The sequence below is a fragment of the Aotus nancymaae genome, unplaced genomic scaffold, assembly GCF_030222135.1.
Source record: "Aotus nancymaae isolate 86718 unplaced genomic scaffold, 86718_ANA_hifiasm-v0.15.2.pri h1tg000018l, whole genome shotgun sequence".
NCBI lineage: Eukaryota > Metazoa > Chordata > Mammalia > Primates > Aotidae > Aotus > Aotus nancymaae.
Window position 1 is genome coordinate 921,936 of NW_026988430.1, and position 15,515 is coordinate 937,450.

Consider the following 15,515-nt stretch of genomic DNA (forward strand, 5'->3'; position numbering starts at 1 on the left):
ATATATGCATAGTATACAATCTGTACAGACATGTAAACAAATATATCTGTATGTATGTATTTAAATCTAGATACTTGTGCCACACGTGTATATAATCTGCTAGCAATGACAGTCCATTAAAAGTTAATTAACTAGGATATGAATTAATTAGACTTATATGAGCAAATTATCTGGCAGCATTGTTTAGGAAATAAGAGACTGTAAAGGGATAAGGGAGATAGTAACTAGAGTCATGCAAAACAGACAGATGAGTTGTTTTAGATTGGGGACCGGGGTGATATCAGCAGGAATATAGATGAAATTTTAGTGTTGAAAGAGGAAGGGTGGGGTGACCTGAAAATAGATCACTCATAATACAGCAAGAGGATGTAGTGTGACGGAAGCTAAAATGTAAGAACTTTTGAGTCACAAAACATCCATATTCTTGCTTGTTTTCACACCTTTCCCAGTCACCCATTGGACACTATGAGATCATATCATTTTAGCGTTATTTGATCTTTGATAATATGCATTAAAGTCATTTTTTATCCATAACACTGTCCAATAATTATTGAAATATTACCGATTTCCTTTTCTTACAGCTTTCATTTTTTGTGTGTGTAATTCTAGAAAAGTGATACCGTTTACTTTCTTTTCTGCCATTTTTCTTCTGTACATCCATGTGAACTTAATTTTTAATTATCTGTTAGCTTTCTGAATTTGTTAGAAATGTGAATCTTTTCATGTTTTCCAGTATCATATAAATACTTGCCTCATCTTATTACTCATAGAAATGAACAGAGATAAAAGTACCCTCTTAGAATTTGGACTTGCCTTGAAAGTTTTAATTCACTTCTCAGTTTATGATTGCATTTCCCATTTTATTTATTGCTTAAAGTGATAGAGGAGTTAAAATTTTATAAGAAGTGAAATTCACCATTTCCAATTGTCTAAAGTAAAAGGCCTTTTGAGAGATAGATGATTTCCTGAGATCTTCAACTGCTCAAACACAAACCTGCTACCACAATGCAGTTAAATGTGAGATGTCTCCAGACTACACAATTCAATCAGCTGTATTGTATTTCTACTCAAATGCTTTTGAGAGGAACTACAGTAGTTTACCACTTAATGCATTTATAAAACCACAAGAAGGGATTTAAGCATGTGAATATTTTCATTTGTTTTCTGCTTTAATTATTCCAATATGACATGAACACCTGTTTAAAATTCCTTGTATACTTTTGAATAATACATATAAATATTTTAAGAAGTTTATTAGGTATAAAACCTTAAGTAATTAAAAGGCTAAGACAATTATAACTAAAAAAACTTTGAATACTTAACAAAACACAACCTTATCTAACCTGTGAAATTCTAACTTTTTACTAAAAATGAGATATTGCTATGAGATCTAAACATTTCTTTTTACCATTTTTGTGAATGAATCTATTACTTGCTTATTCCTCAGACTGTAGATAGCAGGATTTAACAAAGGGATAATGATTGTATAAAACAGAGAATCTATCATATCTTGATCATCTGCTTGTGGAGACGCAGGGCGCACATACATAAAGAGAAGGGGGCCATAATATAAAGAGACAGATAAGAGATGAGCTCCACACGTGGAAAAGGCTTTCCTTATGCCTCTGACAGACTTCTTTTTTAGGATTGTATAAAGAGCAAATGTGTAAGAGTTAAGAACTGTCACAATGGTGAATACCTGAATTAAACCAGACAAAATAAAAACCATTAGAAAATTAATGGAAGGGTCAGTACATGAAATCATAAACAATGGTATAATATCACAGTAAAAATGATGTATTATATTGGAATTGCAGAAGGTTAATCTGAATATAAGGACTTCATGAATTAAGACATGGAGGAAGCCACCTAAAAATGACAAGACTAACAGCCGTATGCATAGTCTGTTGTTCATAATCACTGGATACAGTAAAGGTTTGCATATGGCTACATAGCGATCATATGCCATTGTTGCCAAGAGAAAACATTCTGTGGTTCCACCAAATGCAAAGGAAAAAAACTGAATCATGCATTCAGACAAAGATATCATCTTGTTTTTGGCCAAGAAATTAACCAACATTTTGGGAGTTACTGTGGAAGATATCCAAGCATCAACAAAGGCTAAACTCCCAAGAAGTAAATACATGGGGATGTGAAGTTGTGGATCATTCCAGATAAGAACAATCAGACCAAGGTTCCACACAATAGTAATGAGATATATCACCAGGAACACCAAAAACAGGGTTATTTTCCACTCTGGTTGATATGTAAGTCCCGTGAGAACAAATTCTGTCAGCAAGGTTGCATTATCCTGTTCCATGTCCTCATTAGGTATCCCTGAAATAAAATGCAGTAAATGTAAAAGAGCATTCACTAAGACATAAAGCAAATAGTGGGGAAGAGAAATTGATATAAAAACATACTCTTATTACAATACCCTTTTAATATTCTTTCATATTTCTGTAATAGATGGAAATTGTACTGGGAAATAGGAGAAATCAAAATAAATGCAATTATTTTAAATCTAAAAGTGTGATCAAATAATCTACTTGTAAATGCCTCCCAGATGATAGAAATGCATGTAATGTGTGTTAACTTAAGAAAATCACAATTTTCAAATTTAGAAAAGGAGAGAAGACTTATTTCTTATAAGGGGTTACAGTCTGCAAGATGGCCATCAAGTAGGCTGGGAAGCATGCCTCTGGCCAAGACCAGAGACAGGCACCTCCAAGGAGGAGGGCTTGAAGTAGTAGCTTTAAGCTAAATAGGTTGGCTAAGTATACATATTCAACAGGTTACAAGAGGATCTATGAGTATCCATGAAGGTGGTCCTGGCACATGTATACTGAACAAACATGTATGTAACATACAACCCATGCTCACTTTAAAGTGGATATAACATTTAAATATATTACAGTTAGGTCCTATACATCAAAAGTCCTTCTCAGGACATAAGGCACATAAATGCACTGTCTCTGTAAACCAGCCAGAACCAGTCCATGGTCAGTTTTCTTCTTATCTGGGGAAAGTTACTGAAATCAGTCTCTTGTCAAGTCAAGGTAGTGGTTATGTCTGGTAGCTGGGGTTCCGTTACTGAGCATCTGATGCAGCTGCAAATTGTTTTAATCTTGCTTATCTTGAGGCCACTGTCTGTTTAGCTGCTAGAGAAAAGGAAAAACCTTGTGCCGGTTAGAACACAGTTTATTCTTTAAGTGCAGAGGTGCCTGACTTAACCCTTGCCTGGTATGGTCTTAGGTTCCGTTTATAATTTGGAATCTTATTGTCACAAAGAATATGTTCTGTCAGTCTTATCATCTCTATCTTTAACATTCATGCTGGTCAGTTGTTGTGTCTAAACTGCAAAAGAGAGTCAGTATAACAAGGCACATCTGACCTCCCACCCTGTCATGGCTGGGAACTAAATCATCAAGATTTTTCTGGAGACCTGTTGGCCAAGAGGGGGTTCATTCTATTGCTGGGGTCTTAGGATTTTATTTTAAGATTATAAGTACCTTGTTCGTGTGTAATATAATCTTGTCAATAATAAGGAGGATGAAGAAATAGATGATAAAGCATTCAGAATGTAGTGTCACTAGGACTTAGTCATATATTTTATAGAAAAGTAATATTCAGTGGAGGAAAAAGGAGTCACTTTGTGAGTAGGCAGATTATCATTCAAAATAGAGACTGAGAACTCAGATGCACTGACAAGTTTGCACTATAAGGATGCTTTGAGCATGTAGGTGAGATGTTTGGTATTAGTAATATAATTCTACTAGAGTGATAGAAATACTAATCTGGGAGTCATTGGAGTAGTTGAAGGCATAGTAATGGATGTCTTACCTATTGAAGAGTATGTTAATAAAAGAAAAGCATAGCACCAAAAACACTTGATAGTATAATGACCTAATTTCCTTTGGGTATAAACTCATTAATGGGATCTTTGGGTCAAATGGTAGCTTTGTTTCAAGATTTTGAGAAATCTCCAGGTTGCTTCCTACAGTGGCTGAACTAATGTATTTCCACCAACGGTGTGTAAATATTTCCTTTTCTTCACAGCCTCATCAGCATGTGTTGTTTTTTGACTTTTTAGTAATAGCCATTATGACTGATGTGAGATAGTATCTCATTGTGACTTTAATTTTCATTTCTCTGGTGATTAATGTTGAGCATTTTTTTTTATGTGTGCTGACTACCTGTATGTCTTTGGAGAAGGATCTGTTCATGTCCTTTGCTTGTTAATGGGGTTAAATTTCTTTTGTTTGTTGATTTGTTTCAGTTCCTTCTACATTCTGGATTTCATACCTTTATTGAATGCATAGTTTGCTAATATTTTCTTTCATTCTGTAGGTTGTCTGTGTACTCTATTGATGGTTTCTTCTGCTGTGCAAAAGTTGTTTGGTTTAATTAGGTCATACTTGTCAATTTTTGTTTTCATTGCAATTGCTTTTGAGGACTTAGCCAAAAATTCTTCTCTAAGGCCAACATTGAGAAGAATATTTCCTAGGTTTTCTTCTAGGATTTTTACATTTTGAGGACTTAAATTTAAATATTTAATCCACCTTGAGTCAATTTTTGTATATGGTGAAAGAAAATGGTTCAGTTGTATTCTTCCATATATGACTAGCCAGTTATCCCAGCACCATTTACTGAATAAGGGACCATTTCCCTGTTGCTTCTTTGTCAGCTTTGTTGAAGATCTGATTATTGCAAGTGTGTGGCTTAATTTCTGAGTTTTCTACTCTGTTCCATTGGTCTATCTGTACTAATGCCATGCTGTTTAGTTGTTAAAAACACATCCACTCATATGTTCACTGATACACTATTCGCAATGGCAAACACATGCAATCAATCTAGGTGCCCAGCAGGGGTGGATTGGATTTTTTAAATGCGGTACATATATAACATGGAATACTACACAGCCATAACAAATAATTAAATCGTGTACTTTGCAGCAGCATGGATGCAGCTGGAGGCCATAATCCAAAGCAAACCAACACAGGAACAGAAAACCCAAATGCTATACGTTCTCGTTTAAAAGTGGAAGCTAAACATTGAACACACATGGACATAAACATGAGAACATAGACACTTTGGACTAGTAAATGAGAAAGAGAGGGGAAAATGGGTGAAAAAACTATCTGTTGGGTACTATGTTGATCACCTGCATGCGATATACCCAATGTAACGAGCCTGTATAAATACTCTCTATATCTAAAATAAAAGTTGAATTTTTTAAAAAAAGAAAAAAGCATATACTGAAGTTATACTGAAAGGTAATATAGAGAATGGATGTCATTTATTAGATGGCCAAATCTGATACTTTTTTTTCCAACATGGATCTTAGTGGCAGACAAACGATTTGCCCTTGATATGTATAAATCAAACTCACCCAACCTAGATTTGGATGTAGAGAGATGGAGACAAATATACATGGACAATAAAAAAAAATTAGTACAAATACAGTTGAAGAAAAATATCAAGAACTCAGCACATGCATCCTGCATTTAGAAAACAACGGTACAGATAATATAAGCTGTGCCATTGGCGGTTAAGCAGCAGAAATTACCACACTCATGAAGCTACTGTTGGAACAGGATTTTGGTTGTTGACTGGCTGCCTTGCTTTCTACTGTTCCTGTCATTCAAGAGAGAGATGAAGGAGAGAACAGAAAAGGATATTAAGCAGAAGGATCAAGGGAAAGAGCAGGAGGGAAACTAGAGAGTTGAGAGTTGGGGACATAAAGAGAGGAAAGATACAAAGCATAACAAAGTGAAGTACAGGGCCAAATACCAAAATAAATGCTGTAGTAGGACAAGAAGTGAAGGAAAATCACTGTGCTGAGAACGTACGTGACTTTTAGTGGCTTTAGGGAGAGCAGTTTCCCTTATGCAATATAATAAAGGTCAGCAAATAAGTGAACGGGAAAACACATGGCAAAACAGTGAGGTGGTGAAACAGATTACTCTATGAAACATGGAGAATAGTTAGTATTTGTCTGCTGCTCATAGACTAATTTAATATTTTTTCCTGTAGAATATGTAGAAAAGTTCTCAAAAAAAAAAAAAATAAGACAGAGGAGAGCAAGATATTTAGAGGAGAAAAGGGACAGAAAACATAGAATGGGAAATTTGTATGGGTGAAAATAATACAAGAAGGAAGAAGAAAAATAGAGACTAACCATGGCATAGATGAGTAAGTGCAAAAAAGACAAGCCAAAGAATGAGACAGAGCGGAAGTATCAGAGATACATAGAGTCAAGTAAAGGGAAAAGCTCAGAAGCTTGGGTTGAATGCGTGCATTAACTCTGATGTTCATGAATGCCACAGAGAGTTTTGAGAGGATTTTCACTTCCTTTTTTAAAGAATTCAGTTTGCTTTCCTGTGGAATTTGTCTATGATAAAGACACTTTTACTTGAAATTTTACCCATAAATTTTCGATTGTTCATGACTATATTGGCACTGTCTGAAAGTTTATTCCATATTCAAATGTTGCTGTATCTTTATTATTATGGAGCTTAAAATGAAATTTCTCAAGAAATCTTGCTGATATTGAGAGTACTTTATTCTCCATCAGCATTTTGTCTGATTGCTTGTTTTTCAGCAGAATATTTAATTCTGAGTGTTGGGGACATAAACAGGAAAGCTACAAAGAATGATACCATGACTGGATCCTGAGACAAACTATATAAAGAACAAAGGGCAATAATTCCACGTGTTAAGTAAATTTTTATAAAATTGGTTTATTCCATTCAAACCCAATTCACAATATAATAAAAAATCCTCTAAGTCAATTTATGTGCATACTTTAAAAAATTATAAATGTCAAAAAAGGTAGGGGAAGCATATTTGCTGCATATTTTCTGAGATGTATACATATGAATTAGTATTCCTAGTATTATTTATAAATAAAATATTCAATAAAATATATTTATTTCTGTGCACTAATTCTATATATTTATTTATTTGCCTATGTTTAATATGATTAATGAAATTATTGCCATAGGTAGTGATGAGATAGAGAAGTTAATATTTAATTAACAGATCTTAAAAGTTTTAATCAGAAATGTGACTACACAGAATAAACCTTTATATCAGAATGAATTGAAAGATTTCTTGTAAAAGAATAGAAATGAATTGAAGCTTTAAACCCAGTTTTACAACATTTAATGTTCTAGTTAAAAAGAATTTATATTACAAAATCATTAGAGTTGGATTTAAAAGCTACTATAGTAGGGTTTAAAATTTTATTTTCTAGTTATTTTGCTTATCTAGATTTTAGATATGATTTTAGAAATAGATTTTAGCTACTTTGCTTACCTAGATAATAAAATAGGAAGATGATTCACTTCTTTTGTGCCATTTACCCCTGGCAATTTTGGTATGCTGTAAACCAAAAACAAAATTATTATAAATTAAATAGCATTTTAGACTTTCATTAAAAATGATAATATGATAAAATAATATCTCTCTTACCAATATTATAAGAAATTATGGAAATCATTCAAAAATGTTAAGCTTTCTAACACATAGAAAAAATACATAATAGGATAGAAATGACAATAACACCGATAGGAATTCTTTGCACACTGATTTATTTTGGAGGCTTCATTTTTAATCTTAGGAAAATATTGTTTATATAAATTTGCTTTCAACACAAGGGTTTACCAATTGTATCTCTTCATTTTTGCCAGGAGATGATGGTGTGGAGAACTGTAATTCCTCCAAGAACACCTTAGGATTCCCTATAGGATAAAGTGAAGATCTTTAACTGGGCATTGTGGATTTAGGTGTGTATGAGAAATCCAGATTATCCTACAGGGTATTACAAAGCTCAGAATGGTAAACTTTAAGTCACTGTAGGCAGTTCTGATTTTAACAACAGAAATTACACTTTATGCCACTATTTTCCACAACAAGTGATGTTTCTGACATTTCATGCAAACATCAGTTTATATAAAATTGGATGCTCTAAATGCTTTGATTAGCATGGTCTTACCTGAGCTAGTTAAGACCTGATTTTAATACAGCCGAAGATCAAGATTTCCTTCAGAAGCCAATTCCAACTGAAGTTGTCCTCCTCATGCAAACTACAGCTTAAATTCCAGACATAACAGCTTAGCTTCCAGATGAACTGATACCTGATGAGAAATTTTACTAGACAAAGTAATCTTGCAATTTATCGCCACCCAGTTCAGGATGTAGTTATGTTTTATAATAAAAATGTTATCATAGGAGTGATTGGGGAGGTTAGGAGCCTTGTAACTTCTGGCTGCAAGACTCCTGTGCTCTAATTTTTAACTTTGTGGTGGTTGTGTCCATGATTATGCTAAATGTCATGCCCAGGGTTAGGTGGCAGATAGATGAAAGAACACTTGGAGAAAGTGTAGGCAGGTGAAATGTAGTTTTATTCAGCAGCTCTCTCATCAGCAGCTCTCTTACACTGTGTCTGTCAACTATCTGCTCTGGCTCTGCAGCTTCTACTGCCCTCACACCTGCTGCTGCACTCCCTGGCCTCTCTCCTTATAGGGAGAGCAGCTTAACTCTTTCCCTCTGAGCACAAGCCAGTTCCTAGCTCCCTCCTGCCAACCTTCAAGGAAACTGGCTCTCTCTTACAGGAGTCAGTAGTGTTTCTCTCTCTGGGTGAATGCAAGCTGAGCCTGTACAATTTCAGCAGGACAGTTATACCTTTTTCAAACAACAGTAGCTCCAAGCCAAGTATGAACTTATACAAACAGGTTATATAACAAATGGATTTAAATGCCTGTGCTCCAAACTCACGCAGGCCTAGATGTTTGCCTTGGCCTAATTCTTGACCGAAGTACATCCATATACCTTATTTTGGCTATTGGTTAGTTTTACACAGGAGGTTTTTTTCCCAGAGAAGGAGGAGGTTTTTGTGAGGGGCGTTTATCATGTCTATTGAAACTGTAAACTAGTTCAACTATAAACTAAATTGCTCCCAAAGTTAGTTCAGCCTGCATCCAGGAATGAAGAAGGATAGCTTGAAGGTTTGATGTGCTGTCTCATTTTCTTATGTCAGATTCACTATCATAGTTTTCCTATGTGAGGTTTTTCTCATTTTCATAATTTTTGCAAAGATAGTGTCACGTATATTTCTGGGTATTATCCCTTACCTTATAAACCTGAATCTACTAAATCTTTTGCTCAGTTATGTTTTCACTCCTAATAATAATTCACTAGACAAATGCCTTATAAAGTCAGTTTCTCAGATCAAACAGGCCTGCCTTTTTTAAAGTACTTTTACATGTTGGTCAAAATCTGGCTAAACCTAGGCAGAGCCTGAGGTGTTCCATGGTCTCTGCCCTGCAAGGCTTTTCTCCTTGCCAGCACCCATTGCAAAGACTCTTCTGGATCTTGTGAGCAGAGGTCACCTCCCTTCTCAGAGATCTTGGCATAAGCCTGCTTTACAAGACCCTCATGCAGTCTCCATGTTGAGAAGGCATTTGTGGGACCACAGCAGTATTCCCTGCTCTGCAACCACCCAGCAGCACTCCCCAGTGTTACAGTGTTCTCGCTTGGTCTTTACCTTAGGCCTCCTGTTGCTGCCTGATTTCTGATTAACTGCACCAATAATATAGTTTAGTTCAGTATATAAACTTCAGTGTACTCTGGGCCAAGCAATTATTTAGCTAGAATTCATATAGGTCTATATAATTATTTAGCTAGAATTAACATAGGTCTCCCCCTGGCCATCCTGACCCACAGATGATACTGCCAAAATTAACTTGTATTCAAACTCTATTTAATCAGGTTATAGAAGAATATATGCTTATATAAATTAAGGATTCCTTAAACTCTTAGAACAACAAAAACTAACCAAAATATTTTTCAAGTTCACATCATCTAGGATAATTCTAGTAAATAAGAGCTATTTTAAGTTGTTGGTTTAATTAAAATAGACATCTCTTTAGAGTTTTTCACATTAAATATAATACAAAAACAAAATGTCCATTCTATATGGGTTTGCAAGTCAAATAAGTTTAGGTTATCTTTACCTGAGGTTCAACCTAAGACAAAATGTGAAAATTCCTGCTTCGTACATATCAAGCATATCAGTAAAACAAGAAACTCATGTACTTAACTTTTAGGTTTTTGCTTTCATGATAACTGACCTGGATGTGCTGTAAATATAATTAACAAAAAAATAATGTGAGATGTTGGCTTCCTATGTCTACTGTCTCTTGGAATTTTCATGCATAATGAACACATAGTTGTTAAGAACAAGTGAATTAGGACCAGCAGGTGAAGCAAGTTGGCAGAATAGAAGGCTCCACTAACCATCCCCTTACAAGGACCTCAATTTAACAACTATCTACACAAGAAAACACCTTCATGAGAACCAAAAATTAGGTGAGCACCACAGTACCTGCTTTTAACCTTATATCACTGAAAGAGGCACTGAAGATGGAAAAAACATTTTAAATCTCAAAGGTTACCTCTTTGCCACCTCTCAGCACTGTCAGCCTGGTGTAGAAAGTGTTTCTGTGTGCTGGGGGAAGCAGAGGACAGGAATTGTTGAAATCAGTGCTGTCCTATTAGAGCTGAAAACTGAACAAAACTCAGCTGATGCCTGGTCACAGAGAAAACATTTAAACCAGCTCTAGCCAGAGAGAAATTCCTGATTCCAGAGTTGAGAATTTGAGTGCCTGCAATCCTAAGCACCACAGGCTAAAGTGCTCTGGGGCACTAAATAATTTTGACAAACATTCTGGGCCACAAGCACTGAAAATCCCAGGCAAGTCCTAGTGCTGACTGGGTCCAGAGTCAGTGGACTGGGGAGGCACATCACCTACTGAGATATCAGCCAGGATGGTTAAGGAGTAAGGGTGTTTTAGCCTTGTCCCTGCACTAACCCCAGGATGCACAGCTTGTGCATCCAAAAGAGATTCTTTCCTTCCACTTGAGGAGAGGAGAGGGAAACATGAGGAGGACAGTGTCATGCATCTTGGATACTAGCTCAGCAACAGAAAGACAGGGCACCAGTTAGAGTTGCTGGGTCCCCTTTCCAGGCCCTAGCTCCCAGATAAAATTTCTAGACACATCCTTGGCCAGAACAGAATCCATTGCCTTGAAGGGAGTAATGCAGTCCTAACAGGACTCATCACCTGCTAACAGAAGAGCACTGTAAATAACAAGCAGCAATACCTAAGTTCTACACTGAGGGCCTTTGGAGAGACTCTGAGACTTGTTCACTTCAGGTGAGACTTAGCACGTTTCAAGCTGTGGTAGGTATGGGGCAAGACTCCCTCTGCTTGAAAAAGGCATAGGGAAAAGTAAATGGATTTGTCTCGTACCTTAGGCACTGGTTCAGCCATGGGGATAGAGCACCTCAAGTGGGTTATGGGGTTTCTGATTCCGGGACTTGGCTCCTGGAGAGGATTTCTGGATCATCCCTGGGCTAAAGGGGAGCTCAATGCCCTGAAGGGTAAGTCCCAGGGCAGGCAGCACTTACCACAGCTGACTTAAAAGCCCTTAGGACTTAAGGGAATATTGATGGTAATCTGGCAGTACTGCTCATGGACATGTAGTTTAGTTTTGGTCATGGAGTGAGTTTCTTCTGCCTTTGGAAAGGAGAGGGAAGAGTGGGAAAACTGTGTCTTGTGGTTTAAATACCAACTCAGTCACAATAAAATAGAACACTAGGTAGATTTCAATTTTTGCCTCTAGTACCTGCCTCCTGGATGGCAACTGTGGGCCCTTCCAGGACCTGGAAGAACTGGCTACCCTGAAGGGAAGGCCACAAGTCTGGCTGGATTTATCACCTCCTGATTGAAGAGCTCTAGGACCTTGAGAGAACATAGGTGGTAGCAAAAGAGTCATTAAAACAGGCCTTGGTTGAGACCCAGTGCTACACTGGCTTCAGGTCTGACAGTACAGTTCCAATGATAGTGGCCACAGGAGTGCTTGGGTCACTCCACCCCCAACTGCAAATGTCTCAGAATAGAGAAAGAGAGACACTTTTTGTTTGGGAGAAAGTAAGGGAAGAGAACAAGAGTTTATGCCTGCAATCCAGTAAATTATTCCAAGTCTTGTTCAAGACCACCAAGGTGGTACCTTTACAAGACTGCAAGAACCACAGTGTTACTGGGCTTGAGGTGCTCTCTAAAACAGATGTAGCTTAGATCACAACACTCAAATTTTTTCAAACATCTAGAAAGCATCCCCAAGAAGAGTAGGTACAAACAAGCTGAGACAATGAAGATAACAATAAATCCCTAACTCTTCAGTGCCCAGACACCAAAGAACATCTACTAGCATAAACACTAATAAGGAAAACATGACCTCACCAAATGACCCAAACAAGGCACCAGGGAACCAATTATGAAGAAACAGAGATATGGAACTTTTCAGACAGAATTCAAAATAGCTGTGTTTAAGACACTCAAAATAATTCTAGATAACACAGAGAAGGACTTCAGAATGCTATCAATGAAATTTAAAAAAGAGATTGAGTAGAAAATCCAAGATGGCCGCTTAGGAGGAAGTCGGGATTGCAGCTCTGAGAGAAGGCGCAGAGGGTGAGTGGACGCCGCATTTCCAGACGGATTTTTACTGCCCACAGACCGGGAGATTCACAGGAGGAGAAGCCCCACGGGTCACCAGCGCCGCTGGTTTGAGTGGCATGGCCGCTCAGCCTATGCCCTGGGGCGGGGGGCAGTGGCTTCTTATGCAGAGCGAGAGAGACAGAGTTCTCTCTGAGCCAGCAAGGGGAGCTGAAGCAGGGAGTCAAGCCAGGAGACCCCTGGGCAAGGACGTGCCACGAATCTCAGAGCCGCTGCTTTGGCTGACGCAGCGGCACACAGGGCAGCGGATTTTAACTGCCCACAGACCAGGAGATTCACAGGCGGAGAAGCTCCACGGGTTCCCAGCGCTGCTGGTTGGACCAGAGCAGCCACTCGGCCTGCACTGGGGGCAGGGAGCAGCGGCTCCTTGACCAAAGTGAATGAGACTGTGTCCCCTCTGGGCCAGCAAGGGGAGCTGAGAAAAGGAGGCAAGCCAAGAGATTCCCGGGCAAAGAGGGACCCACTGGAAACACGGCTGAACCCGGGATGGTCCAGCTCTGTGGGGGAGGGGCGTCTTCCATCGGGAAACACCCTGCAGTTCCCGGGGCAATTTGCTGTAACCAAGACAACCCGCCACTACAGAGACTCCGTCACTATAGGGGCGGGACAGCATAGCAGAAGCAGTTCTAACTACACCCATATAAACAGGACTGCAGGGAAGCTCACAGGGAAGCTGGGCGGAGCCCACAGCAGCTCAGTGAAGCCTCTGCAGGCTGATTGTGACTAGACTGCCACCTTGTGGGCAGGGAAAACGGTAGCAAAACAGCTGAAAAGCATAAAGCCCTAACCCCCTGGGCCAGAACACCTGGGGGGAAGAAAAGGGGGTTTATGAGTTCAGCTGCTGCAGACTTAAAATTACCAAAATCAGAAAGACAGCAACTACAAAGTCAATAGGTGGATAAATGCACAAAGATGGGAAGAAACCAGTGCAAAAAGGATGAAAACACCCAAAACCAGAACACCTCTCCTCCTACAAGGCAGCATAACTCCTCACCAGCACGGGAACAAGACTGGACGGAGAATGAGTGTGATGAAATGACAGAATCAGCTTTCAGAAAATGGATAATAAGAAACTTCCATGAGCTAAAAGAACATGTTCTAACCCAATGCAAAGAAACTAAGAACCTTGAAAAAAGACTTGATGAAATGCTAACGAGAATGGACAACTTAGAGAGGAATATGAGTGAATTGATGGAGCTGAAAAACACAACACGCGAACTTCGCGAAGCATGCACAAGTTTCAACAGCCGAATTGACCAAGCAGAAGAAAGGATATCAGAAGTCGAAGATCAACTCAATGAAATAAAACGAGAAGGGAAGATTAGAGAAAACAGGGTAAAAAGGAATGAACAAAGTCAACAAGAATTATGGGACTATGTGAAAAGACCTAATCTACATTTGATAGGTGTACCTGAATGTGACGAAGAGAATGCATCCAAGCTGGAAAATACTCTTCAGGATATTATCCAGGAAAACTTCCCCAACCAAGCAAGGCAGGCCAATATTCAAGTCCAGGAAATACAGAGAACACCACAAAGATATTCCTCAAGAAAAGCAACCCCAAGGCACATAATCGTCAGATTCACCAGGGTTGAAATGAAGGAGAAAATACTAAGGGCAGCCAGAGAGAAAGGTCGGGTTACCCACAAAGGGAAACCCATCAGACTCACAGCAGATCTCTCAGCAGAAACCCTACAGGCCAGAAGAGAGTGGGGGCCGATATTCAACACCCTTAAAGAAATGAACTTTTAACCCAGAATTTCATATCCAGCCAAACTAAGCTTCATAAATGAAGGAAAAATAAAATCCTTTGTGAACAAGCAAGTACTCACAGATTTCATCACCACCAGACCAGCTTTACAAGAGCTCCTGAAGGAGACACTACACATAGAAAAGAACAACCAGTACCAGCCACTCCAAAAACGCATGAAATGGTAAAGAGCAGCAATACAATGAAGAATCTGCATCAACCAATGGGCAAAACAACCAGCTAGCATCAAAATGACAGGATCAAATTCACACATAACAATATTAACCCTAAATGTAAATGGACTAAATTCCCCAATCAAAAGACACAGATTGGCAAATTGGATAAAAAGCCAAAACCCATCAGTGTGCTGTATCCAGGAAACCCACCTCACATGCAAGGATACACAAAGGCTCAAAATAAAGGGATGTAGAAGATTTACCAAGCAAATGGAGAGCAAAAAAAAGCAGGAGTTGCAATTCTCATCTCTGATAAAATAGACTTTAAAGCAACAAAGATCAAAAGAGACAAAGAAGGACATTACATAATGGTAAAAGGATCAATGCAACAAGAAGAGCTAACAATCCTAAATATATATGCACCTAATACAGGAGCACCCAGATACATAAGGCAGTTTTTAAAGACTTGCAAAGAGACTTAGACTCCCACACATTAATAGTGGGAGACTTCAACACACCATTGTCAATATTAGACAGATCAACGAGACAGAAAATTAATAAGGATATCCAGAACTGGAACTCAGACCTGGAACAAGCAAACCTAATAGACATTTACAGAACTCTCCACCCCAAATCCACAGAATATACATTCTTCTCAGCACCACATCACACCTACTCTAAAACTGACCACATAATTGGAAGTAAATCACTCCGCAGCAAATGCAAAAGAACAGAAACCATAACAAACAGTCTGTCAGACCACAGTGCAATCAAGTTAGAACTCAGAATTCAGAAGCCAACCCAGAACCGCACAGCCTCATGGAAATTGAACAACTTTCTCCTGAATGTTGACTGGATAAACAATGAAATGAAGGCAGAAATAAAGATGTTCTTCGAAACCAATGAGAATGAAGACACCACATACCAGAATCTCTGGGACACATTTAAAGCAGTCTCTAGAGGAAAATATATAGCAATAAGTGCCCACATGAGAAGAAAGGA

General features: G+C 38.3%; 1 protein-coding gene across 1 annotated transcript; it reads right to left on the reverse strand.

The window, feature by feature from the left end:
- Positions 1–1,146: 1,146 nt before the first annotated feature.
- On the reverse strand, positions 1,147–2,720 carry LOC105714468 (olfactory receptor 5H2). Its single transcript, XM_012448416.3, has one exon. It carries the CDS (start codon positions 2,318–2,320, stop codon positions 1,391–1,393), a length of 930 nt encoding a protein of 309 aa, XP_012303839.2. The 5' UTR covers positions 2,321–2,720; the 3' UTR covers positions 1,147–1,390.
- Between the last annotated feature and the right edge of the window lie 12,795 nt (positions 2,721–15,515).

Coding starts and splice junctions, on each gene's coding strand:
- LOC105714468 (XM_012448416.3), bottom strand. CDS start 2,320: ATGGAACAGGATAATGCAACCTTGCTGACAGAATTTGTTCTCACGGGA.